This window comes from Myodes glareolus, chromosome 22, assembly GCF_982192425.1.
Source record: "Myodes glareolus chromosome 22, mMyoGla1.1, whole genome shotgun sequence".
NCBI classification, from domain to species: Eukaryota; Metazoa; Chordata; class Mammalia; order Rodentia; family Cricetidae; genus Myodes; species Myodes glareolus.
The window spans coordinates 5525338-5553142 of record NC_142047.1 but is presented as its reverse complement, the minus strand read 5'-3'; the positions used below and the strand labels follow the sequence as shown (position 1 = coordinate 5553142).

At 43.3% G+C, this 27805-nt stretch overlaps 1 protein-coding gene across 1 annotated transcript; it reads left to right on the top strand.

The window, feature by feature from the left end:
- Positions 1-10086: 10086 nt before the first annotated feature.
- Positions 10087-26116, top strand: Tmem184c (transmembrane protein 184C). The gene is made up of 10 exons (XM_085681585.2): positions 10087-10568; positions 13790-13920; positions 14014-14050; positions 15616-15821; positions 16590-16664; positions 18742-18835; positions 21219-21331; positions 24168-24267; positions 24685-24856; positions 25324-26116. Exons 1-10 carry the CDS (start codon positions 10440-10442, stop codon positions 25680-25682), a joined length of 1416 nt encoding a protein of 471 aa, XP_085537711.2. The 5' UTR covers positions 10087-10439; the 3' UTR covers positions 25683-26116.
- The last annotated feature ends 1689 nt before the right edge of the window (positions 26117-27805 follow it).

Below are 27805 nucleotides of genomic sequence, written 5' to 3'. Positions count from 1 at the left end.
AGCTCACAAGGACTGTAAAAAGAGACACATATAAATTGGCCAAAATGAGTCAGTTAAACTATAATGTTGCTTACTACCTCTGACTTTGATAAGCTGCTATGTAGGGTTGGGGTACTGTTAGTAGGAGACTGCCTGATGGCAGGTGTAAGCCTGGGTTCAGTCCCCAGCACTGTTACATAACAGAATGACAACACCATAGGCACAAAGGTATTTCCAGAGAAAAATGGTAGGAAGCAGTTTAAGTGCTTCAATAGCAAAAGAATAGTTACACTACAGTGTAACAGAATCAAATAATTTTACAGCCAGTAAAAATGATTTAAAAAAACCAAACTGTACCCAGCAGAAACTGGAAAGTGTATGAAATATTGTAAAGATAAATATGAAGTCACAGAGGTCTGATTCAGTCACAGAAAAGCCACCATGCACAAATACTGAGACAGACCACAAAATCAGCTCTTAGAGCGACAGGAATATGGCCAGGCTCACACGGAACACCTGTTTATAACACTGAAACCTCCATTAGCTAGGATTGGATAGAATTTCTCCAATAAGAATTGTAAGATTCTTCAATCAGACCCAAAGAAAATGTACTACTTTGTGAAAAGAAAAGCTTCATTCAGCTTCCAATCTCTTCGAGAAACAAACAAACAAACAAACACCCCAAAACATTGCTCAAAGACCTAACAACTTACAACTTCTTCAAAGTCTTTAATCAACTATGTAATTCAGCTTGTATGCAGTACTCCCCTCTGTCCTTTCTTTTAAAGGCACTGGCCAGAAACTCACTCTGTAGACCGAGCTGGCCTTCAACTCTGCCTCTGCCTCCTGAGTCCTGGGATTAAAAGGCGTGCACCAGTATACTCAGTGACACTGGTGTCCTCACAGCAAGACCTGGGACACAGGAAAATGCACAGATACACTGCCCCAAAACAGCATCTTTTCAACTCTTTCCAATCACACTGAAAAGCTCCAGCACACACAGGCCATGTGTGATTTGATTTAACACCCACAGTACCTAGTGCAGTGTCTGGCAAGACCCAGATGATCAACAAATATTTGCTGACTGAATAGGACAGGTGGGGCTGTGCTCACCAGGGAACTGTGGCCTATGGACCTGTCTCCTGCTGCTCAGACCCTTTATTATAGGAAAGCTACTGTATAGGAAAGCAGGGTTCTATAGACTGATATATGGGTACACTTAACATGCACAATCAGACATTAGAACAAGCATCAAAATGGGATGCTGCACGTATTGTGCTGGTTGGTCACTTTTGAGAGCACCTTTTCTTTTCTTTCTCCCTCCCCACCCCCCAAGACAGGGTTTCTCTGTGTAGCTTTGGAGCCTGTCCTGGAACTCACTCTGTAGACCAGGCTGGCCTAAAACTCACAGAGATCCGCCTGCCTCTGCCTCCCAAATGCTGGGATTAAAGGTGTGCGCCACAACTACCCAGGTGACCTATTCCACATTTAACTTAAAAAGCTTCATTATGACTTAGTAGAATGGGAAGACAGCACACCTTAAAATTAAGATAAGAAAAAAAATGAGAAGTAAACTTCCCTCTAGACGCGCTATGGCACTGGCTGTTTATACCAGCTCTCATGCTTGGCTTATAAGGTACCAAGGGAGCTGCGGAATGCAGGTGTGGGATAAGGAAGATCCCTAAAGCTCTCCCATGGGTTAGACAGCAGTAATAGCGGTTCAAGCTATAAAAACAAAACAAAACAAAAAACTAGTGAGATCTTTAACTTTTAGTACAATGGTTGGCATTTGTGTTTGAACAAATACTTTAATCATGAAAAAATAAAACGATGAGATATCATAGTATTTCACTGTGATCCTGAATAAACTAGAGCAAACTACATATGAAAATAAATTTAGTATCCCACAACCAGTGTTAGAGAAAACTAGCCAGCCAACAGTCCAGAGATACGGCATGCACAGCACTAGAGGCAGGGCCACACGCTTCAACAGCTCGTGGCATCGTCCCCTGACGGTGAGCTCTCAGGCAGGCCTTGTCAGAAACAGGTTATGGTAATGAGGATGGTGATGGTAGTGGTGGTCTGTAGGAAGAACACACCAAGACCCACCGTGGTCCCTAGGGGGACCACAGAGCCATGAAGAACATACTCCTCACTGTACACACACAGACACACTCTTCTAAAAAGGCAATGCTTATGGCTTCCAAGAAAAAAATGTTATGAAATATGTGCTCTGGGAATGAAGGAGCCAGGAAGCCCATGGGTCTACAAACCTGTGAGTGTTGAGAATCTGTCAGGTCCCAGATCATCTTTGTCTTTTCTTGTCTTTCTTTCTTTCTAAATGGTATAGGAGCTGGAAATTCAATAAAGTCAGTAGTGTGACATTCAACATACTGCACTCCTCGGAAGTTAACTGGTGTGCCAACGTTTCTAAGTGAAGGAGGCTGAAAGTTTAAAAGTTTAGAAATCCCAAACGTCAACTGATAATCATGGTTAAGATAGCATCAATGCTTCTCAGAGAAGCTTTCAGAAGCTACTGTGGGGTCATCTGCCATAGAAAGAATGGTTTAATGAGGATCCGCTGGCAGTAAATCAAAACCATTGCCTCTTAACCTCGCCAAAAGAACACATTCAGAGTTCCTGTCTCACTCACTCCGCCCCATTAAAGGGACTTGAGCATGGGCAGAAGCAGGTCTCAGCCTCCTATAAGTGCACTGGGGAAAGCCCTATGGGACAGGTCCCCAACTTTTGAGTGATCTCTTCTTTCAGGAAGAGAAATTTTTGCCGACTCAAACAATGTCAGGGTATTCACTAAAAATAAATGTATACAACGACCTTCCAAAATAGACACTAGCCACTTTTGTAGGGCACACATGTTTTCAATGCACATAGACATGAAGAACTTAGATTTGTTCCAGGAACATCAAAGTGCTTGAATACATTAAATTAACAGCAACGATAGCATGCCCAGAGTCCTCCATGTTTAACAACAGTGACTGGCATATTTCCATTTAGGACACCACTGCCACTTCCCACAAAGAACAGGACATTTTAAAGCTCTGCCAGAGCATTCTCTCAGTGAAAGTATTTCTACACTTTCACACAGCTAGAGACAGGCCCAGCAATGTCACAGAGGCATGGTGAGACTTGAAGCTCTAAAGTTTTATGAAATTACCTTTAGGCATAGCTGACACGAAGCGTTTTCTCCACCAAGGCCTGCTCCTGTCTGATCTCTCATCATCACTATTCTTGCGCTCTTCAGCCTGCAGAGAGAGTCTGATGCTTTAGGTGAGTTAAGCAGAAGGATAAGTCGCTATGAAAAGAATTTCAGAAAGGCTGTATGCCAGTCCTATTTGCCTTAAAAAAAAAAAAAAACAAAAAACAACTGTTCTTTTTTGGGTGTTAGCAGGGGAGAACTCAGGGCCCTCGGCCACTAAGCCACATTCCCAGCACAGGAAACTCCTAACGCCTGCAGCGCCCTCTGCTGTGAGGAAGAAACCCTCCAGGTCAGGCTGATGTGTGTGAGGGTAGGCGCTATCTATTACTGCTAGGAACATGGGAGATCATCATAAAGGAAGTGCTAGAGCTCCCTTCTGGGTAGAGCTCAGTGGAAGGAGCAAGTGCTCAGCAGGGAACAACTCTGGAGTCAATCCTCAGCACAAAAGCAAGACAAAATAAAACAGGAAACCCTAAGTAAAGGCAGCGCAGTGAATCCTAATGAGGGCAGAGACAGCATGATGTAGCAATAGTAATGGTGTGTCAGAACCCAGCATGAGAACAGATCTCTCAGTCCTTCAGCTGCCTGAGAAAATAGCTCCAGTTGTTAGGGGCTTTGTTGTTGTTGTTATTGTTTTGAGACAGGGTCTCAATCTGTGGCCCAGGTTGACCTCTTCCTTAGCAATACTCCTATCTCAGCCTCCCAATTGTTGGAATTATAGGCATGAGTTACCATGTTCAGTTCTTAAGTCCTTCCGCCCGCCCCATTGCTGGGTCTCACTGTGAACCCCTGACTGTCCTAGAACTCACTTTGTAGACCAGGCTGGCCTCGAACTCAGAGATCTAACTCTGTCTATTGAGTGCCACCATGCCCTGTCCTAAATCCTTTCTATAGATGAGAAACATGAAGCTAGATGAGGTGACCTTCCTCAAGGTACACAGCCTGCGTGTGGCACAGCTGCCCATCAAACCTAGACCTGCCTTTGGTCATACAGTTATCATCAGCTCTGCTCACATTCAAGGACAGGGCCAGTAATTCTATTGCTAGCTTATGTGACCTCAGAAAATCTCTTAACTTCCATTTCTTTTATTTACAGAATTGTGACTAAAAATACGTTCTTGGTTGTTGGAGCAGGTGCCTTTTCTTGCCCATCAGTCCAGTCTCATTCTGAGTGCTCTCTACTCTGTAACTAACAGAAGGCTTCATGTGAATGGAGAGGGTAAAATTACTACGAAAAACACTTAACAGCAGGTGATTCCTGCAATCAGAGAGACCGGGGCTCATGTGGCAGGAAAGTTAGAGGTGACGCTGGAATGTTTGTCTACACGTTTACACACGAGTTAGAGGTGGTGCTGGAATGTTTGTCTACATGTTTACATACATGAGCTAGATGTGCTGCTGGAATGTTTGTCTACACGTTTACACACATGAGTTAAAGGTGGTGCTGGAATGTTTGTCAACACGTTTACAGACATGAGTTAGAGGTGGTGCTGGAATGTTTGTCTACATGTTTACACACATGAGTTAGAGGTGGTGCTGGAATGTTTGTCTACACGTTTACACACATGAGGAATAACAAAAGCAGTTTCTCACTATCGAAGAGTGAAAGCAGGTGGGAAGGAGGGAAACAGAATAAACTTTCTCTAGACTGAAACCAAGTGCTCAGTGTGCACTCACTGCTTTCTCTGCGCCGAGAAAGATAGAGATGAAGTGAATATGGAGGTGACTGTGTACACAGAGACTCACACACAAATCAGCTAGCTCTAGCCATTGAGAGGCTCTGAGCAGTAACATGCCGCAGAAATGAGTTTTGACTCATCTCAGTTTCTAAAAACTAGCTTTGATCAAAGGACCTAAAGATTCTTGGAGAAAAACTAAACTCCAGGAAGAGACAGAGAATGCAGCGTAGGAGCTCAGCAGCTGGGTACTGGGTGCTCTTCTAGCGCACCAGCTTCCATTCCCAAACTTGCATGCTGGCTCACAACTATTTGTAACTCTGGTCCTAAGGGACCTGATGCCCTAATTTGGCCTCTGCAGGTGCTCTATGTGTATGGTACACAGACAGACATCTGGGCAAGCACTCACACACAAATAAAATAAAAACAATCTTAAAATGATTAAAGGGTGAAAGACCGGCCGAGACAAAACTGAACAAGCAGCAGAGCGAAAGTGTGAAAGGCCTGGTGACAAGTGGCTGTGAAGACCTGCTGCTCGAGACCGTGGGGCAGGGGCAGTGGCTCGCTTGCACTCAGGAGGCAGAGGCATAAGAATTATCACAAGTTCAAGACCAGCCGGGTCTACATAATAAGTTTCTGATCACCTTGGGATAGATAATGGGAACCTGTTTCAAAAAAAACAAAACAAAAACAAGAACAATAACAACAAACCAATAAAACAAATAAAAAGAGACATGGGGAGTCACGGTTGGGGAGACACGGTTGGGGAGACACGGTTGGGGAGACACGGTTGGGGAGACACGGTTGGGGAGACACGGTTGGGGTGACAGTTCAGAGTGCTGATGAGTGGGATCACAGGCAGGACAGCATCAGAACAAATGTGTCATCTGTTGGAAATGTACAACAAACTCAACAAAGAGGGAGAAAATGACTGGGCTGAGAAAGAAGTGTTTTGTCTTCCCAACTTTATGACTTTCAAATAAAAAATGGCATACCTCATTTAATCATCTCAAGAGAGTACTAGGAGTCAGTCCTAGGTGTTCTTGGACACAGGACTGCTCGGAGAAAAGATCTAAGAAGATCACAGAATCAAGCTGTATTGTATCTATTCAATAGATGATTAGACTAATAGGGTATTTTTTCTTTGTTTGAGACAGGTTTTTCACTCTTTAGCCCTGGCTGTCCTGAAACTCGCTCTGTAGACCAGGGTGGCCTCAGACTCACAGAGATCCACCTGCCTCTGTTTCCCGAGGGCTGAGATTAAAGTGCGCACCACCACCGCCGAGCACGACAGCTCATCTTTAATCACAACCACAGTGATCCTCAATCTTCAGTTCACAGGCCATGTTCATTTCAGACATCATAGGAACCCGTCACATAGAACACTGGCTGGCCAGAGACCGAAAGCTCTCCAGGGCTAGTGTCCCATACCTCTCCTCTTGAAGAGTCCTTACTCGGAGAAGATGACGAGTGAGGTGCAGCCGCCAAAGAAGTAGCACCGGTGGCTGCCGCTGGAGGGAGCTCGTCATTCCCAGAACGTCTGTTGCAACTGGGGTCACTCATGGGCCGCCACACAGAAGACACTATGTCAGAGCTCCTGCTGCGAACCAATCTCTCAGGGTAAGAATGCCTCTGCCTGAAGGCCTCCATTTCAGCTGCGGTTAAAACGTGAGAACCAAAGGTGGGCAGCCTGGCCTCATTCCCTCTCACTGCACCTTCCAGCACTGGAGGATCCGGGGGTGGGTGCGAGGGTCGGGCGTAGTGAACCTTCGGCCTTACCACAGCAGAGGCCCCTGTAACACAGCAAAGTATTACAGACAGCATGGAACTATTCAACAGAGGCATCAACAAAGACTGGCAGTATCTTGCTTCTGTCTATGACAAGAGTCCAAAAGTTCTTGCCATAAGCTTACCATCATGTGAAGACAGTGGATCAAACATGGCAAGCAGAGACTCTGACTGCAAGGGAGGAGAGGTCAGCTGGTGGGCACCTACAACAAGACCAACCATGAGATGAAGCCAGATGCAGATAGCACATCCCATATTGAAGAAGGCACTGGTACTCTTCCACAGTTTCTCTCTCTTGATTAATTAGAACCTCAGAAGCTTACCAGAAATAAATGAAACATATAAACACCAAATTCTGATTACCCTACAAGATAGTGGTGGTGCCTGACAGGGAGGGAGACACAGGCAGATCTCTGAGTTCAAGGCCAGCCTAGTCTACAGAGTGAGTTCCAGGACAGCCAGGGCTACACAAAGAAACCTTGTCTCAAAAAAAAAAAAAAAAAGAAAGAACACCAAAAAAAAAAAAAGAAAAGAAAAACCAAAGAAAAACAAGAAGCAAAAAAATTCTAATCACCCTACATTTTAATCTGCATGTAAGGATTCGCACTATATTTAGAGGATAGACAAATGTGAGTGTTGCTACAGCTAGTGTGAAGAGCACAACCATGAGACAGCAACCTAGGTCTATTATGTATATGGTGCTCTGTCTGCATGTGTGCCTGCACACCAGCAGAGGGCATCATATGTGGCTGCTGGGAATTGAACTCAGGACCTCTGGAAGAGCAATCTCTCCAGTCCTGTGGAAGGAGTTTTATAGGTCCCAGGACATGGTTATTTTTTCCTAGTAACCCTCCCTCCACTGGCAGGAGAGACTGGCAGCCCACTAGTTAGCTGTGTCAGTGTGTATGTATGCACGTGTGTGTCCCTTCTGCTTTGTAAAGCGGATCCCCAGTGGCTGGCCGGTGATTTGGTTTCATGGCATTCTTATCACCGCTCCTTCTCTGCACCACACTGTGCTAGGCGTAACTGTCTGACTCTGGAGTTAGGCTCTCACACCTGCCCCCTTAAAATTTGGTTTCCCATCAGTGTGTGTGTGTGTGTGTGTGTGTGTGATATAAAATTATATTTCTGTGGGATGAGAACTACATTAGGAACAAGCTAGGCAAGGCAAAGATGCAGCTACTCAGGACAGAATGAGAAGACTGCATGGGAAACCAGAGCAGAACAAAAGCAAGGGGCCAGGGTCTCTGCCTCTATCCACCTAGTGACATGGGGGAGGGGTGGGGACTTTATTTTCAGTCCCTGGTTTTACAGGTTCTTGTTCTCTCTCTGAATTCATTGCAGAGCCCTGTAAAGTCAGCAGATCTTGCTTTAAAGTCAGGGACTATCAACTGTGGGACATAGTAGCACATACTCTTAATACTAGCACTGGAGAAGTAGAAACAGGTGGGTGTCTATGAGTTTCAGGCCAGTCTGTCTACACACAGAGACTGTCGAGAAAGAAAGGAAGAACGGGAGGATGGGAGGGAGGGAAGGACGGGAGAAGAAAGGAAGGGAGGGAGAAAGAATGGGAGGATGGGAGGGAAGAAAGGAAGGAGGAAGGGAGGGAGGAAGGAAGGAAAGAAAGAAAGAAAGAAGGAAAGAAAGAAGCACATCTTCAAAAAAAAGCAGAGCCTTTATGAGAGAACATATTTAAATAAAAAACTCACTATTTCTGATTTCTCTACTGTTGTGTAGAAGTTTCACCAAAAATGAACTCCAGCTTAAAAACACATGCAAAGTCCCACCTGCATCTGACACCTCTGTCTCTTCGTTGCCTTACTTTTAATAATAATTCTTAATGGTTCAAGAATTTTAGTTTTTTTCTGAGGAACTCACAGTCTATGAAAAACAGACAAACATTTAATGGCTGTAACAAAGCATGAAGGATGGTGCTGAAGTGTTGAGATAGATTTCAGAAATTATGTTAAAAAATGGTTTTCTGTGAGAAAGAACAGGAAAGACAACCGTAGGCAGCAAAGAATGGGTGTGACTTAACATACAGAAACAACCTGTGTTAGACAGCCTGGACTGTCATTGGCCAAGAAGTAAACAGTGAGGACATTTGGTTGTAGAGCAAGAGTTTTCTCTTATTTTCTGAACTTCAACAATGTGTGAGGTATTTTCACTAATGATCAGGAATTTCCCCCTAACCAACTATTTTAGTTTAAACCAAACAAAAGTTGTAGTGCCCCTTTAAGGAGAAGTTGTAAAATGGAGATCTCAAAAGAAATGGGGAAAGATTGTGGAAGTCAATCTCCAGGCTCTGGGTCACAGAGTGACAGGAATATACATACTATTCCATCTGTATCTCCAGGAGACTTGGGCCCACATCATTTTGCCCACGTGACCAACAGGCAGAATTGCCCTGGTTTTGGGTGATGACAAACCAAGTATTTAAACATCAAGCAGAATCCAAGGTCAGAGAAAATGTTTGGGCAAATCTGTCACTTGAAACTTCTCACCTGGAAGTAGAAACTACCTGTCTCTCGGTGCTTCTGTGCAGATCAACTCATATTATATGGGTAAAGAACGTAGTATAGTGCTTGATTTCAGAAAATGACATTATAGGCCATATTCATGCGTCTAATTGGACACAGATGTTTGCTTGTTCCCTTGATTTAGAAAGACTTTATGATCCCATTTGCTATTGTTTTGTTTGCAAACCTATACAGCTAAAAGTTGAGTGCATAGAATACGGTGTCAGAATGCCAGTGAGTAGGACTTTTTAACACAAGTTCCAAATGTGAAAATATATTGGCAGTTACTTCCAAATGAACTTTTTTTTAATGACTCTCCTACTCGGTTCAGAAATTATGCAGACAAATTCCTCCTTAGGGCTCAAACTCTAGCAACTGACTAAAATCTAAGCGAAAGTTTCCTAGTCTGTCTTTTTCCAGCTGGCTCCCAATTCCACTCCTAAAGACAACTGGAGAGCCGTCTGAAAAAAAGGCTGTCTCAAGTTCCGCTCCACAGTGTTCACTAAAGCTTTCTGTTAGGTGGATAAAGTCTAAAGAATGAAGAAGGTGTTTCTGAAAAGGTCTCAATTCCTACAATTTATGGAACCCGCCTCATGCTCCACTAAGTCAGGGAAATCACTAGTCCTCTGCTACCCTCTCCTGCATCCCTCGCCCCGCCCTCCGGTAACCTAGGTTACACTCACGCCCTTCCTCTGTAGCTGACCAATCATAAAGGCTTGATGTTACCGGACAGGGTTTGCCTAGCTAGAAGCTCCCCGCCGGTCATTGGCGTTGAGCATCTGAACGGAAACGGAAGTGGACTCATTTCTTTGGAAGATGAGTTCTACTACTGTGGAAGTTCCGGAAGCGTGAGTGAGGAAGTCGCGGGCCGGGTCTTCCGGGGGCGGAGACTCGCCTGCCAGAGCAGCGGGGAGGGAGTCACTGCTGGCTTCCAGCTGCAGGTGGGACGCCCGAGGTCACCCCGGCTGTCCTCGGGGCAATGGTGCAGCCGAGACTTTAGGCGACCCCCAGGTGAGCGGCGACTGCGCCGCGGCGGACCGGGTGCATGCCGGTTAGCCGGCCAGGATGCAGCCCGCATCTGCGAGCATCCCGAGTGGCCGCCGCTGCGGCAGCCGCAACCACAGCGCGACCCGAGGACGCGGTGCCAGCGGCTGCTGAATTTTCCGCTGTAGAGAGCCAGAGGAGAAAAAGAAACAAAAAGAGAACGCACCAAAATCTCCGTTTGGTTCGGTTTTTGAGCTGTTCAAAACTAAATTGTTAATGAAAATGCCCTGCGCTTGTAATCGGAACAACTGGAGGCGATGGATCCGACCCCTGCTCGTACTTATTTACGTAATTTCCATCCTCGTCTCGGTTCCCTTGTGTGTTTGGGAACTTCAAAAACTAAAGGTAAGGGAGTTCAGCACCTCTACCCTTTCCTACGCTAGCTGGCAGAATCCCTTTGTCTGCCCTCTCATGCTTGAGGTCTGAAAAACATTTCGTCTTTGAACATACAGACCCATCTGATTTCATTTTGCCCCTACAAGTGGTGGTGGGACCGGGTGGACAAAATAGTTAATGTTGATGCTTAGCATGATTTGCCGATACCCATCAATGCCCAGAGAATTCTTCTTGAAATCAAATCTGCTGTACAGATGTTGGTCTTAACCAGGTTAAATAAACTACCTTGAAAGCTACGTACTGGATTTTAGAAGCTCTTCCTGAAACGAAAGGATTCCCTTAGTTTGACTTGCTAATTGTTTTTACGTTTGAAGTTACGTCTTTTATTTGTTTCTTTCTTTAATGGGATAAAGTCTCATGTAGACCATGCTCTTTGGAATTTTCCTTGTAGCCTAGAGTAATAATCATCCAAGCACATTCAGATTGCTTCTGATTATTGAATGCTGGGGATGGAACCCAGGGCTGTGTGCATTTGAGGCAAGAAAGCATTCTCCCATCTGAGTGACATTCCCGGACTTGAAGTTACTCCTCAGTCAAGGGAAAAGTTTTACTAAAGTTCCTTGTGTATTCATTTCTTTTTCTTTTCTTTTTCTTTCTTCCTTCCTTCCCTCCTTCCCTCCCTTCCTTTCCATTCTTTTCTTAAATGTATTTGTTGGTGTATTCATGGGATGGCCCAGTTGTGGAGGTCAAAAGACAGACAAGTTGGGGGAATTAGTTCTCTCTTTCCTTCTTGAGTGCTGAGTGAGGACTCAGCGCAAGGGGTCAGTGCAGTGTTGGAGGCAAGCACCTTAGCGGAGCCATCTCTCTGACCCACCCTTCATTATTTGTTGATGTCCTGCTGTGTCATTAGTAAAGCATTGCAAGCTGGATACCTGACATATCCATAATATATGTATTATGTATATTACTTATTTTGGAAGAGTTTTGACATACCATGTAGATGACTCCCCCCCTTTGATTGTGGAAAATATTTTAGTTAAACAATGTGTCTAGACATATTTGTAGAGTGCTTTTGTTCACTAAACTTTTATTGGCTTCTCTTATAGTCCGTATAGCTAGTTCAGGCTATTAAAATATGACATTAAATATTTCTCATATATTAAGTTTTTAGGTTATTTGAAATTTGTTGTCCATATTTGGGTATAACAATCTTAGTATAAATATAATTTCCTCATTTAGTAGTCCTTGGAATATAGTATAGGAAGGTAAGTGAAATGTGTACCATTTCTGCTTAAGACTTCTCTTAGTTGTGAGCTGCAGTTTCAAAGTGCCTGTAACCTTTCAGACCAATTCTGATCTGCAGTGTAAACTGTCAACTCCCCAAGTCAAGTCCCTCAAGTTCTGATAGGGATGTCTAATGGAGGGTGTGCAGGTGAGCCTGTCATACTGCACTGGACATGCAAGTCTAGACCTCAGAGCCGCTTCAGCTGCAGTTACTTGTCTTGTTTTGTCTGCTCTCTCTGCCCTAAGAAAATGCCATAACCTGGACTGTGAAGATGGCTCAGCAGGTAACGCAATAGCCAGGAAAGCCTGACCCCGAGTCCATAGCCAACATAAACGATGTCCATGGCAAGAGGAAGGTAGACACATAATTTCCTAGAAGCTTGCCAGCCGTCTGGCCTAGCATATGCAGCACAGCAGCAGAAACAAGACAGACCCTGGCTCACAAGGTGGGAGGAGAGCTGATTTCCCAGAGTTGTCCTCTGACCTGCACACGTGCACTCACACATGCACACCTGTACCCACACCTGCACTCACACACGTGAAAGCACATGTTTATGAACTGAGTGTCTTCAACAGGAATTTATCTTTCACAGTCCTGAAAACTATTTTGGAGTCAGATATCATGGGGGCCAGAGGGGTTGCTCTCTGGGGAGGGTGCTCTCAGGTCACAGGTGGCCATGCTTTTGCTGAATCCTCAGGTTGTTGCCCATCTCATTTTACGTTCACCAGCCCTATGAGACTATGACCTCATTTCACCTAAGTCACTTCCCATCAGCCTTATGCCCAAATATGGCTGTTTGCATTAGAGGTTAGGTTTCAGCCTCTGAAAGGGGAGCACACCTAGGTACTCCCCTAGGTATGGTCAGACTTCAGTCAATGTCCGCAGATAAAGAATGCTTTAGATCAGGAACGCGGAGAAGGAACAATGGCAAAGGACCTGGCACCAGTATTTCGCAGGAAATTACAAAGAACAAAGTGAATGCCCGGGAAGGAGGGTTTGGGGAACATTTTGACTGGTGTTCATTGTTGCTACCTTGTCTGTCACGTTTCACAAGTAGAAAGGTCATTGGGAGCTCAGTGATTTCACTGCAGTTGAAGGACTAAAGCCAGAACAGAATTGTTTAAGTGGGAATGTGTGGTGGAAACTTAGAATCCGGAGAATCTTTGAGTTTTGAAGATTTGACTCTGAAGGGCCCTGAGAAATGATAGCACAATGGGCAGAGAAGACCGGGATTACAAAGACTTTGTTTTGTGTTTAAGGTAAGAGGTATTAGCTAGAGCATTTCCTCAAGATCGCTCTCATTCATTCTGTAACTATGATTTTATTGAACCCTCTGAGGAATCTCCAAGTACAGGAGATTCCCTCTGTGAACGAGGACACTGAGGCAGAGAGAAGTGCCCACAGGGCCGCCGTGCTGTGGCACGTGACTGCAGCGGTGGCTGTGGTGACTCGTTTTTCCTGTCGTGTGGTTTGTGACTGCTCGACATGGAACTTTCCTCCTAGCAGCACTCTGTGAGGACACTTGGTCTGCATCAGTCCTCGGCACATAGGGTGCTGGGCCTCACTCAGACATCACCGCAGTGGGCAGAGATAATATGGGAATGTTTTGTTTTGTTTTGTTCGAGGAGAGTTCTTTTGGTTTTCCTGGAGCATCCCAAGTCTTTGAGACTAAAGGTGTGTGCTCTCACACCCCCTAACTCCAGGTCCAAGGACTCTAGCGCCCTCTTCTGGCCTCAGCAGATGCCCACACATGCACATACCCACACACAGACACATACATACATAGGATTTTTTAAAAAGTAAAATCTTTTTTAAAAAAATGATACTAATTATTTTGGAAATACCAAGCAGGATTAGAAATCAAATGAAAATTTAAGAAATAAAAATATTGATCTTTGTAGTTTTAATATCAGAATCTAAACTAATGCGTTCTTTTTTTTTCAAGGTTGGAATACACACTAAAGCATGGTTTATCGCTGGTATCTTTCTGCTGTTGACAATCCCTGTGTCCCTCTGGGGGATTTTGCAGCACTTAGTGCATTACACGCAACCAGAACTTCAGAAACCTATTATAAGGTCAACTCTTAATATATTTGCTACTACTAGTGTTGACTGACATAATTCATAAACATGATATTAAATGTTATTTTTATGTTTTACTTTCAATAGAATTCTTTGGATGGTCCCAATATACAGTTTGGATAGCGTAAGTATATATTTTATTGTATTGCATTAAGGATTCTTGGGCTGGAGAGATGGCTCCTCTCTCCTTCTCTCTCTTTTTATTTTTGAGATAGGGTCTCACTGTATTTCTGGCTGTCCTGGAACTCACTCTGGAGACCAGGTTGACCCTGAACTTACAGAGGACCACGTCTTTTGACAGAGGTTTCTGTCTTCCCCAGTCCTACAGCTGTTCAGTCCCAAAGAAACATACAGAACTCTACATTAATTGTGAACTAGTTGTTCTGTTATCTCAGGCTTCTTATTAACTAATTATTCTATCTTACATTAGCTCATAATTCTTGTCTGTGTTAGCCACATAACTCAGTACCTTATATCAGTGAGGCGTTCTCATCTTGCTTCCTCTGCAGCTGAGTGAGGACTTCAAACTGAATCTTATCTCTTCCCAGAATTCTCTCTTTCTCGTTGTCCTGCCTACACTTCCTGCCTGACTACTGGCCAATCAGCACTTTAATAAAATACAATTGACAGGGTACAGACCCCTGTCCCACAGCACCTGTCTGTCTCCCTAGTGCTGGGATTAAAGGCCTAGACCACTGCAACTGCCTACGCTCACTTTTTTTTAATGTTGGCAAAGAAGATAAAGTAATGAAAAATGAAGCTGTTTCAAATATTTTTAATGTGTAGCTCTTTTCCTACGATTGTCTGAAAGACATTGGTAGGCGTATTGCAGGGATGCATCTCTCACCACTACTCTTTAATATATGCTTGAATTAGTAATAGTGACAGCCCTGGAGGTTGAGGAGATAGGGGTGCAGGTAAGAGAACCTTCATGAGTTCAAGACCAGCCTGGTCTGTATAGTGAGTTCCAGAGTGCAGACCTGGGGTCAGGAGCTGTTTTACGTGTATCTGCTCCGGGGTTGGCTGAACCCATAGATGCAGATTCTCAAGGATCACTATCGTGCTTTTCCGTTATTAAGTATTTTATTTGTCACCTCGCCGCGCCCCAAAGAGGAGAAAACGGAAAGGACAAAAGACTTTCCACAGGATGTAACTACTCTGGTGGTTAGTTATAAAGAAAATGGCTTTAGCCAGGTGCACACCTTTAATCCCATACGTCAGGTAGAACTCTGTGAGTTAGAGGCCAGCCTGGTCTACCTAGTGAGTTCCAAAATATCCAGGTTACATAGATCCTGTCTGATAAAGAAACAAGAAAGACACACACGCACATACAGATGTCTTCAGGAGTATTTTCTGTGATCATTTTCCCCTTAATTTCAGATAACTTGAGAATACAATTAATGAACTTCTCTTTTATATTCCTTATTTACCCCAGCACTACCTTTTCTGTTAGCTGTATTGAAGCTGCTTGTTGCACATTAAGGCATGTGTTACAGAGCTTGGGATGCAGCTCAATGATGGGATGCAGCCTTGCATTCCCTGGCCTCCTCCCCAAGTGAATCCATTCTGGATTATGTCGGTTTGCAGCAAGCATGGGACGCAATCTCCGGGCTCTAGAGTTAGCTTCTGTGAGTGGGGTGGATTCATGTTATGTCAACAACAGGGCTTTAATGTCTTGCTTTCTCATAGTGGTTAGCTTTGAAATATCCCAAAATCGCCATCTACGTGGACACCTGGAGGGAGTGCTATGAAGCTTACGTCATTTATAACTTCATGATATTCCTTAACAACTACCTAACAATCCGATTCCCCAACGTGATGCTACACCTGGAAGCTAAAGATCAGCAACAGCATCTCCCTCCTCTGTGCTGCTGTCCACCCTGGGCTATGGGAGAGTAAGTGTGTTTGTCTTTAGTGAGCCCCCGCGGGGGCTCTAAGTATCAGTCAGCTGTTTTTATTGTTTGTTGTTTTGTTTTCTTTTTATGTTGCAAGCGATCACTCAGGTAGAAAGGTTCATCAGTGTATTGTAGGAGAAAACCTTAGAAAACATTTAGTCAGCATCCTTTTACAGCTGGGAATAGGAGCCTCCGTGATCTTGTCTGTGATCACACAGCTAATTGTCTCGCCGCTGGGAAAAATATGACTGACGAGCAACTAAGGAACAGAGTTTGTGGGGCCAGTCCATTGTGGTGGGAAGGCATGTGGCCGGTGCACCTGCTGTCAGGAGGCCGAGGAAAGCCGGTGCTCAGCTCACCGCTTCCTCTGTGCAGTCCAGGCCACAACCTGGAGAATATGCTGCCACCCTCGGTGGTTCCTTTGTGCCAGGAAATCTTTCTGTGAACACATTCTTACATATACACAAGTACATATTCACAGTTGATCTGTGCCTCAGTTTCTCTCCTGGAGTGTGTATGTGTTAGAGCTTTCATTGTCACTTCTAGCAAAAATGTCTGAGATGATCGGGTTTATTTGGACTGTTGATGAGATCATTAGGTCCTGTTGATTAGAGGTATGTCATGGCAAGATTGGGAAACAGAAAGACCAAGGTCCCAGGACTTTCTACTCCTTCTGTTCTGCACCTTGTGAGTGACTGTAATTTGGAGGCTTTAAAATGCTCTGATGCCACTGAATAATTGAGCTGTTGGTGTTCTCTTCTCTTGCAGAATGCTGCTTTTTCGGTGCAAACTAGGAGTATTGCAGTACACTGTGGTCAGACCAATTACCACTGTGACGGCGTTGTAAGTGTGACCTTTCTGGAGCTGGGTTTTTTATCTTCCTGATACATGCCAGGGAATAAGCTCAGTTAATAAGAGTGTTTGCTTTGCATGCACAAAGCCTTGGGTTTAATTCCACAGAAACCAAGTGTAGTGATTCATGTCAAATAATCCTAGCACTTGAAGGTAGATTCGGGAGAATTGAGAGTTCAAGGTCAGACTGGGCCCTGTCTTAAAAAATAATTTATGTTCTTAAATGGGAAAAAAACAAGTAGGAAATCAATATTGATTAATAATGTAAATCCATATATAAAAGCTGGATTCTATTACAGTGAACAAGCAAGAATTGTCACAAGATTTACATTCTTTTGAGAGCAGACTGTAAAACACAAAAAATAAAAATCTCCTTCGGGTTAACCAAACAGGTTTATTTTCTACCTTGTTAAGAGTTATCAGGAGCTGGGCGATGGTGGCACACACCTTTAATCCCAGCATTTGGAAGGCAGAGGCCGGAGAATCTCAGTGAGTTCAAGCCAGTCTGGTCTACAGAGTGAGTTTGAGGACAGCCACACAGAGAAACCCTGTCTCAAAAGAAGATTATTAGGAGCACTGTCTTTTGTTACAAGAAGTGGGGGCCCCTTGTTTGTCCCGACCACCCGGCTAGCTTACACCCGAAATAACCACACAGAAACTGTATTAATTAAAATACTGCCTAGCCATTAGCTCTAACTTCTTATTGGCTAACTCTTTTTTTTTTTTTAAAGATTTATTTATTTATTGTGTACACAGTGTTTAGCCTCCTTGTATGTCTGCAGGCCAGAAGAGGGCACCAGATCTCATTACAGATGGTTGTGAGCCACCATGTGGTTGCTGGGAATTGAACTCAGGACCTCCGGAAGATCAGCCAGTGCTCTTGATCTCTGAGCCATCTCTCCAGCCCTTATTGGCTAACTCTTACACATTAGTTTAACCCATCTCCGTTAATCTGTATATCACCACATGGCAGTGGCTTACCAGATATTCTAATCAGTGTCCATCTCTGGTGGAGGATCCATGGCTTCTCTCTGAGTCTGCTTTCTTCCTCCCAGCATTCAGTTCTGTTTTCTCCACCTACCTAAGTTCCACCCTATCAAGTAGGCCAAGGCATTTTCTTTATTTATTAACCAATGAAAGCCACACGCAAACAGAAGGACCTTCTACACCAGTCTTTTACTGGTGTCACCTTTCATCCCAGCACTGAGGAGGTAGAGGGAAGCAGCTCTCTGTGAGTTTGAGGCCAGCCTGGTCTACATAGACAAAAACCATTTGGTGTCAAAATATGAAACATAATCAAACTACCTCGGAAACGTTCCCTAAAAATATCCAAAGTGTTAATTTATATGATTCATTGGTTAGACCTCAGTCTTCTGCCGTTCACAAAATAAAGACAGCCACGCTGAAACAAACTAGGTCAGCTCTTTATTCTACCTTCGAGCTGGAGTGCTTTATGGCTTAAGCTTTGTTTGTTTGCTGCTTAGAAACCAGATGAGCGCAAGACCCAGTACTTAGGCTAAAAATTACTTGCGGGGGGTGGGGGTGTCTGGGTCTGCAGATATGTGTCTGCCAGGTAGTTTACAGGGAAAAGGTGAGCTGGCATCAATGTTTATCCGTCACACTTTCCAAAATCAGGCCTTGTCTTTTGAAGTTAGTGATGATGCTCTAGTTTAATGACGCTGAGTTTGTCATTCCTTTAATGTAGAAGGAATAATGATATCATACACATCTAGAAGAATGTTTCTCTGTCCGTGACCAGAGTCAAGAGATGATCCATAGCACTGCTGAAGTAAATGGTCTCAGAAATCTAAGAAGTGCTGCCATCATCCCTTACGTGTGTGTTCAGGGTTAAGAGCACCCCGTACTCCTGCAGAGGACTCAGGTTCAGTAAAATCTAGGGCCAGCGTGGCCAGCACCCTTTTCTGGCCTCCAAAGGCACTGCACACACACTGTGCACAGGGCTGCATGCAGTAGAACATTCATATACATAAAATAAGTCTCTAAAGGAGACATATTAAGATATGGGTTTGCTTGGTTATTCATAACGTTGATTTTTGCCATTTTTAAGGATATGTGAGATTGTTGGTGTCTACGATGAAGGGAACTTTAGTTTCTCCAATGCTTGGACTTACTTGGTTATATTAAATAACCTGTCACAACTGGTAAGTAAATCATCATTCCTCGTAGCTATACTAAGTTAGTTTCTGTTGCTGAGTATTATCAGGCACTTTTCTTGAGAAAAATATTACCTTTTAATTTGTACATGGAACTTGAAACAGCTTTAATGTATATAAAAGTACGGTAATATGTTCACGAATGATTTGGTGATTACATGCAGCCCTGTTTGCCCTTGTACTGCATAGCTGTGGTAAAAGCATTGTGTGCTTCTAAATGAGCAGAACATAGCACAGTCAGCCTATTCAGTTAGTGGGAAAGTCTAATTGGTGCAAAAGGATAAAGTTTAAATAAAAATGGAAGGATTCACCAGGTGGTGGTGATACACTCCTTTAATCCCAGCACAAAGGGAAATCTCTGAGTTCGAGACTAGCTGGGTCTACAGAGTGAGTTCCCAGACAGCCAGGGCTACACAAAGAAACCCTGTCTCTAAAAAGAAAAAAGAAAGAAAGAAAGAAAAGGAAAGGAAAGAAAAGAACTCAATTGTCTGATCTGTATTTAGAATTAAAGGAAAATAAAGACTGATTTTTTTTTTTGTTTGGATTTTTCTCTGTGTAACGGTTCTTCTAGCTGTCCTGGAACTTGCTTTGTAGACCAGGCTGGCCTCCAACTCACAGAGATCTGCCTTCCTCCACCTCCCAAGTGCTGGGATTAAAGGCATGCACCACCACTGCCTGCCAAGACTGAAGTTTAAAAAAAAAATATGGGTGCTGTTCTAGGAACTTAAGGGCTGTAAGGAGTCTTTGGGTAGTGCTTCGTACAGTGTAGTAACTGAAATACAGTGGCCCACACACAGTGTTGGAAGTTTATAATGGTTCGGGGCATGGCAGCGCATGCCTTCAATCCTAGAAGGTGGGAGGCAGGGGCAGGCGGATCTGACTGTGAGGCCAGCCTGGTCTACAAAGTGAGTTCCAGGACAGCCAGTGCTACATAGAGAAAGCCTGTCTCAAAACACCCAAAACAAACAAAACAATTTTTAATGGAAATAAATGTGACATGTCTCCAGAGATTTCCCTCATGTTTGCTTTCATGACCCGTAGTCCTTTTTCTGGAAGTGTAGTCTAAAGAAATGGTCAGAAGTGTTTTTGCCTTCTGGGATGTAATACCAATTATAAGAAAGGACTGGAAATGCTCTTCATTGGGTGGGCATAGTTTGTTCTTCCCATTGGTATTTAGATAGATATTAAAAGTAAAATTTAAGAAAAACACACAAAAGTTAGCTACTTTTAGTTGAAAAAATATTGGGGAACAAAATTTTATTTTAGTTCATGACAGATGTTAGAACATTGGATTGTGACTGGTGAAATATGGAGTGTTTGCCTAGCATACATAACCCTGGTTATGATCCCAGCCTAACAGGGTAACAGTTCATATGTACAGAGAAATGGCTTGGTGCCGAGAGTCAATTAGTTTTGTTTGGGTTTTTTTGGGGGGTTTTGGTTTTTATTGTTGCTGTTCCTTTAAAGTTTTTGAGACAGGGTTTCTCCATAGTTTTGGAGCCTGTCGTGAAACTTGGTCTGTAGACCAGGCTGGCCTCGAGCTCACCGAGGTCCACCTGCCTCTGCCTCCTGAGTGCTGGTATTAAAGGTGTGTGCCACCACCGCTAGGCCCTCAATTTATTTTTCGTTTTTTTTTTTTGTTTTTTTATCAGTACTAGAGCTAGAACCCAGGGCCCGTGAGTGTAGGACACGCACCTTGCTTGTCTCTGACTCCACTGCAAGGATCTGAAGAAGGATGCTTTTCTACCCTGGAGTAGTTTAAATCATAAAGTGTCTTATCATTTTAATGGGGAAAGTAAGCTTTCAGAGATGCTTCTTGCTGTTGAAGTCCTGGTTGGTTATTAGAACTGACTCTAACATCATGAACATTTATTCTAAGAAGTTAGGCCAGCTGAACTAACAGACTGCTCTCAAGGAAATTGGTATGATGTAGATTTCATGGTCACAATTTTATTGAAACTGTACTTATTTAATGTGTTGATTTATAAACCATGTGTGTGTTGTGTAAATGTTACACAAGAGACTAGCTAATAATAATAATAATAATTGAGTTTTTATAAAAGTGACTGTAATTGTGTTTAAAAGCTTAACAGGTATGTTTCCCTTCTCTTTTGACTGAAGGAAATCTTTTCTTCTGTTCCTGTCATTTGTTTATTGCTTGAGTTACAGTATGTGAATACTTTGAAACACGTTCAGGAAAAATGTTACATATGTCTTGAGAAATTTCACATATATACCTCTGCAGTAACACATTGACTAATCAGCCTTAAGTTCCACCTGGAATGTTCTGTAGAGCAGGCTCTGATTTCGGCTTTAATAGTCAGTCCCTGTCTTCCTACTGCAGAACGATGAATGTTGCTTTTGTTTCTAGTTTGCCATGTACTGCCTCCTGCTGTTTTACAAAGTGCTGAGGGAAGAGCTCAGTCCTATACAACCTGTTGGCAAATTTCTTTGTGTCAAACTGGTAGTCTTTGTCTCATTCTGGTAAGTATTGCATGCTCTTAAATATTCTTTCTTTATAAATGCCAATAAAACTGTTGTTTAAGGGAGTTTTTTACAGTAATGTGAACACAATGCCAGAATCAGTGGTGACTACCTGTGGTCCCAACCCTTGGGAAACTGAGACAGGACCACCAGTTCAAGGCCAGCCTGAACCAGGAAGACATCCTTGGGCTGGAAAGAGGCTCAGCAGTTAAGAGTTTGCTGCATATCCAGAGGATCGTAGTTTGTCCCTGGCACCCATGTATGGCGACTCACGACCTCATGTAACTCCAGTTCAAGGGACCTGAAGCCCTCTCCTGACCTCTGTGAACAATGCACATACTTGCACAGTCTCAGTCTCTCTCTCTCTCTCTCTCTCTCTCTCACACACACACACACACACACACACACACAAAACACATCCACATCCACACACACAAGAAAATTTTTAAAGATTTATTTATTTATTAAGTATACAACGTTCTGCCTCCATGTATTCCTGCAGAACAGAAGAGGGCGACAGATCTCATTACAGATGGTTGTGAGCCACCATGTGGTTGCTGGGAATTGAACTCAGGACCTCTGGAGGAGCAGCCAGTGCTCTTAACCACTGAGCCATCACTCCAGCCCCTGAGATTTTTTTTTTTACCCATTTGTTTAGATTTTGTAAGATTTACAAAAACAGGGCTGGAAAGATGGCTCAGCAGATAAGAGCCCTTGCTATTCTTTTGGAGAATCTGGGTTTAGTTCCCAACACCAACAAAGTTAGTGGTCACAATTTCAGCTCCAGGCGGTTCTAATGCCCTCTTCTGGTATCTGCAGATACTCTACTTATATACACATATGCAGGCAAAACTCACACAAAAATAAATATTAAAAAATAGCTTTTAAGAATATTTTTAAAACATAAGCTTAGTCATGTGTGTTAGTATATACCTATAGTCCCAACACTCAGGGTAAACCAAGAGAATCTCACATTGAGTTGGATGACAGCCTGCTCTATATAGCAAGTTGTAGATTAGCCTATGCCACGGTGTGTGATCTTGTATCTAAACAATCAAAGAAGCAGTCAGATGGCCACTATGACATTTAAAAGATGAAGATAATTTGAGATAGCCTAACTATCATGATACCGTCATTAAAATTATAGTTCTGCTGGGTGTAGTAGTGTACCCTTTAATCCCAGCACTCCCCGGGGAGGCAGAAGCAGGTGGTTCTCTATGAGTTCAAGGCTAGCAGGGTCTACATAGCAAGTGTGATGCCAGTCAGAGGTACATAGTTTGACCTTGTCTCAAAATGAATAAAATAAATTGCTTAAAATTATGATTGTCATGAATAAGACAGTATCAGTTTAGGAGAAGATATTTAATGGCACGGGGAAATATTTATCAGTGCGTGTCCTTTAAAATACAAGGTAGGGTTGGAGATACATTTGAGTGTCTACATAGTGTATACAAGGCCCTACTGTCTGTCCTCAGTGTCACAAAGCAAACAAACAAACCTAGACATGGTGTTAGATTAGTAACAGGCTAGGTAATAAGAGTTACATAGACAAATCTATCCGGTTTAGCAGTTCAGTAAGGGGAAAAGAGAAAAAAATTCATGGAATTGGACTGCCAGAGTGCATCTGAGGGCACACATCCTGTGCAGTCCTCTACAGACGTAATTTATGCTAGAAAAACTTCTGGGACTCAACAGTATTCTAATTCAGATAACCCGTAAGCTGGCAGGAGAGCTCAGCAGGGAAAGGCCCTTGCTGTGCACACCAAAGACTTGAGATTGATCCCCAGCACCCTTGGAAAAACAGAAGTAGAGAACACAGCTGCCCTCTGGGACCCTGCCACGGTAATCATAAAGGGAGGGAGAATAAAACAGAATAATAGAACTGTGACATGGGTCCGCAGGAAAAGAGGCTGCCATTGCCAAGTCTGACAGTGGGAGTTCCATCCAAGAGCCCACGGTAGATGGAAAGAAATGACGTCAGTGGGTTGTCCTCCGATCTCATACACGGCCGAAAATGAATAGTCATTTTTTTGATCCTAGTAATTATCCAGGTATAATGGCACGTGCCTTTAATCTCAGCATTTGGGAGGCAAAAGTGGCCAGAACTCTTGTGTTCAAGGCCAGGTTGGTCAACATAGCAAGTTCTAGAACAACCAGGGTTGCATAGAAAGACCCTGTATCTAAATAAATAAATAATAAAATAAAGTCCTAGTAGGCACATGTAAACACACTGTTAGAGCTCAGAATCTAATTATTTGTACATGGTTTCAAAACAAAAAAGATATATAAATCAAATGATGAAGTTTTGAGAATACATAATGAAATTCATCTTATGAAGCTAATACATTTGTAAGGCAAGGTGCATATATTTAATGTAAACACAGTTTGTTTAGGAGTATGTCCTGAAGGCAGGATAGTTTGGAGTCCTAGGATACACTGAGGCCTTAACTGTGGTTGCATATTTTAATCTTTTTGTGTATATGTTATGTATGTGTTTATTGTGAGTGGGAACATGCCAGTGTCATGTGTGCATGTGGAGATGAGGAGCTTTGGGTGTCCGTGTCTTGCATTGAGGTGGGGGTCTCTTAATTGTTCACTGTTCACACATAAGGCTTGCTGGCCTGCGGTCTTCCCCGGACTCTGTCCCACCTCTCAGCTCCCCTCCCCGGAGCGCTGGTTCACAGCCTTACTTGGGTTCTGTGCTTCCCACTTAGGACCTTCCTCACAGTTATACAAGCGCTTTGCCCACCGAGCCACCTCCCTAAGCCCCTAATTGCATAAAACAGCTGGTCATTTCATGATTTAGATTTAACATTTACCTCTTCTTGACATCCAGGCAAGCAGTGCTTATAGCTTTGTTGGTTAAGGTTGGCGTTATTTCAGAAAAGCACACGTGGGAATGGCAAAGTGCTGAAGCTGTGGCCACAGGCCTGCAGGTAAGTAGGGCTGTCTCTGAACTCAGGGGGTTTACCGTTTAAGCTATTTAATGCAGTGATGCCCAGAACCTGCCAACGTGCAAACAGTGGGCAAGACTGTTAGCTTACTTGTAGTGAGGAGCGAGAACCCGAGAGAAACGGCCCATAGGGACTGATTGGTGCTGATTTTATTCCTGGTTTGCTTATGTCTGCATGGTTCCTTTCAGTGCTTGTATAATGTCTTGAGAAATTCTTGAGTGAGGGAAAGCAAGAGATGCAAATCTTGGTTGTCATGTTATGAAGTGGGGAAAAATGTTGAAAAAGTAATGTAATCTGGATTATATTTCAAAGTTATTGACACTCTAACTTTGAAAAGTTAGCAATTTGAAAAATTAGATTGAAGCCCAAAGATGTTTGATGTTTGTGTGGCTGTTGTAGGATTTCATCATCTGCATCGAAATGTTCTTTGCGGCGATTGCCCATCATTACTCGTTCTCCTATAAACCCTACGTGCAAGAGGCAGAGGAAGGCTCGTGCTTCGACTCCTTCCTCGCCATGTGGGATGTGTCAGATATCCGAGATGATATTTCTGAGCAAGTAAGACGTGTCGGTAAGTAACAGCTGTTTAACTTCTGTTAGTGTAAGTGTGTATATTGGGAAGGTAGGTTTGTGTATGTGCACGTGGGATCAGAGATGAACTTTAGGTTAATCCTGAATAACCTGAGGATATTCAGCTTGGGTTTTGGAACAGGGTCTCGCTGTTCGGGGCTGACAGATTCAGCTAGGATGGCTGACCAGAGAGCCCCAGGGATCCTATCTCTGCCTAGCTAGCATGGGGACTAGAAACATGCCCAGCTTTGTACCTGTGCTGAGGATCAATCTCGGGTCCTCTTGCTTGGGCACCCTGACCCCAATACGTAAGATAAGGTCATTTACTCTAGTAATTTAAGAAATGAGAAAATATGTAAAGCAGTGCCATGGTACAGGCTCTTCAGATTTGGGGAAGGGAGTGGTTAGAGAATTCTGTTTACAGCAGTAAAAGTAACTTTTGGCTATTAATTTTATATTGTCTTATAGGGAGAACAATGCGGGGGTATCCCAAAAAAAAATGTTTTCCCGAAGACCCAGAGCATACTGAACACACAAGTCTGCTTTCCCCATCACCACGCGATGCAGGTTCTCCAGGTTCAAAGACATCCTCACCCCAGGGCCAGTATCAGGGCTTTGGACACACGATTACTCCCCAGAATGCAACTGCTGCATCCAAGCTGTGTGAAGACATCATTGACATCCCAGAAGAGCAGGGCCCTCCTGACGATGCAGGCCAATATCCAGACTTGGAAGACACAGTTTCTCACAGGACACACTCTGAAGATGCTATGAATGACATCCCAGACGAGCAGAAGAAGCTCCTTAATACATTGGCAGACTCCTAGAGAGCTGCCACAGTTCAGAATGTTGGAAACTTTCAAAGATAGGCAAAAGCCAGATATAACTACTCTATAATATACACACATAGAATACTAATACATACATGTTCGTATATATATTTGTATGTTTTATATATCACAAATAACATTTAAATTTCCTAGGCTTTGGCTTTCTTAAACTGTTAGGGTTTCATATATTCAAACAGTAGGTAACAACTTCAGCTGAGTGCTCTTGCATTTCTCAAGAGGATGGACATTTGAAGATAAAAAAAATAAAAAAAAATCAGTGCTTCTTACCACTGCATGAATGTAATGCTCTGGACTGAAAATGTAAATATAAAATTCAGATTAATTTAATATAATCATCATGTGCCATTTAAGTTTACATAATTATATTTCAATTACATGTCTTTCAATAAATCTAGTCCTGTTTTCTGTAACTCTTACATATCTTTTTTTTTTACTGTTTTTTACTCTGTTTTGTTTTGTTTTGTTTCTTTTTTTCTTTTTTTTTTATATTTATTTTATTTATTATGTATACAATATTCTGTCTGTGTGTATGCCTGGTGGCCAGAAGAGGGCACCAGACTCCATTACAGATGGTTGTGAGCCACCATGTGGTTGCCGGGAATTGAACTCAGGACCTTTGGAAGAACAGGCAATGCTCTTAACCTCTGAGCCATCTCTCCAGCCCGTTTCTTTTTTTCTTATTGAGAAAATTGTATTCCTGGCTGTCTTGGAACTCCTCTGTAGACTAGACTGACCTTGAACTCAAAACAGCCTGCCTATGCCTTCTGAGTGCTGGAACTAGAAACATGCACCACCACTTGGCTGTGTCTTATTCTTTAAACATAAATTCTTAATGCTTTAGCAAAAATTTCTTGATTAGAAGTCCAAAATTTTTGAGCCAGACTTAATGGTATACCCAGCACTCAGGAGGCAGAGGTGGCAGGACTTAATAAGTTCCAGTCCAGCCTGGTCTAGTCCAAAAATGAAAACAAATCACTGGTCAAAGGAAGAGAAAATGGAAGGACACACTGTGAATCCAAATAAATCTTACCAGAATGCCCACACTACCCATAGGAATATATAGATTCAGTACAACTGGCAGTAGAATCTTAGTGACATTAGTCAGGTGAACAATCCTAAGACTCATGTAGAAATATTTTTTTTTTTAGAAAAGCCAAACCACTTCTGAGGAAAGTTGGACACATGGTCCATCCTGATTTGAAATACAAGCTGGGTGCCATGATTCATGTCCCTGTCATCCCAGCATATGAGGCTAAGGCAGAAGGGTCATTTGAGCCCCATGTTTAAGATTAACCAGAGCAACATAGTGAGAAACACGCACATACAACATACCCTATGCCTAAGAAAGAGTTGTTAAGAGAACTCAGTGGTCGAGAGTGGTGGCTGGAGAGTTGGCTCAGTGGTTAAGAACACTAGTTGCTCTCCCAGAGGACCCAGGATTGATTTCCGGTACCAACATGATAGCTCACAACCATCTGTAACAATAGGTCTGAAAAATTTAGTGTCTTGTTCTAACCAACTCAGGCACCAGGCATGCCCACGGGTGCACTGCGGGATCACCCGAGGTCTGCATCACCACCCTCCCGGTATGGACCACGGCTCCATACCACCACGAGCTTGGGCAAGGGCCTAGGGTTAAACACAAGACACACACACACAGAGTCCAGGTCATATGCCAAGAGGTGAATGTCAAATTTATTTAGCTTTTGCTAGGTTAATATATTCTTCCCCAGTAACGGAAATCCCTCCCAGCCAGAGGGGGTTGGGGGAACTGGCGCCATGTGAGAACTTTTCAGCAGGCAGGTGGGCGAGAGGTGCCAGGCAGTGACAGACAGGTGAGAGGGACCTTGGTGCCGTGAGCTCTCCCGGGCAGGTTGGGAAATTACTATTCCAAAGTAATACAAGGCCCTACGGCTAATTCACCAGGCTAGCAGAGCAGAGCACAGAATTTTGCAGAAAGCTTAGCTGGTTGGCCAAAACAGTCCTTGATTTGCATCCCAGGGAGCAAGGGAAGACAGGAGCCTACAGTGCACAGATACACGTACAGGCAGAACGCCCAAACACAAATGAAAGTGCTTTAAGGGAAAAAGTGTGAAACT

What these genes read in the sequence shown, in the direction of transcription:
- Tmem184c (XM_085681585.2), top strand. Translation starts at nt 10,440, where the DNA reads ATGAAAATGCCCTGCGCTTGTAATCGGAACAACTGGAGGCGATGGATC. An exon ending in ATTACCACTGTGACGGCGTT is followed by an intron (nt 16,665 to 18,741) that starts GTAAGTGTGACC and finishes GCCATTTTTAAG; the next exon opens with GATATGTGAGATTGTTGGTG. An exon ending in CTGTGGCCACAGGCCTGCAG is followed by an intron (nt 24,268 to 24,684) that starts GTAAGTAGGGCT and finishes TGGCTGTTGTAG; the next exon opens with GATTTCATCATCTGCATCGA.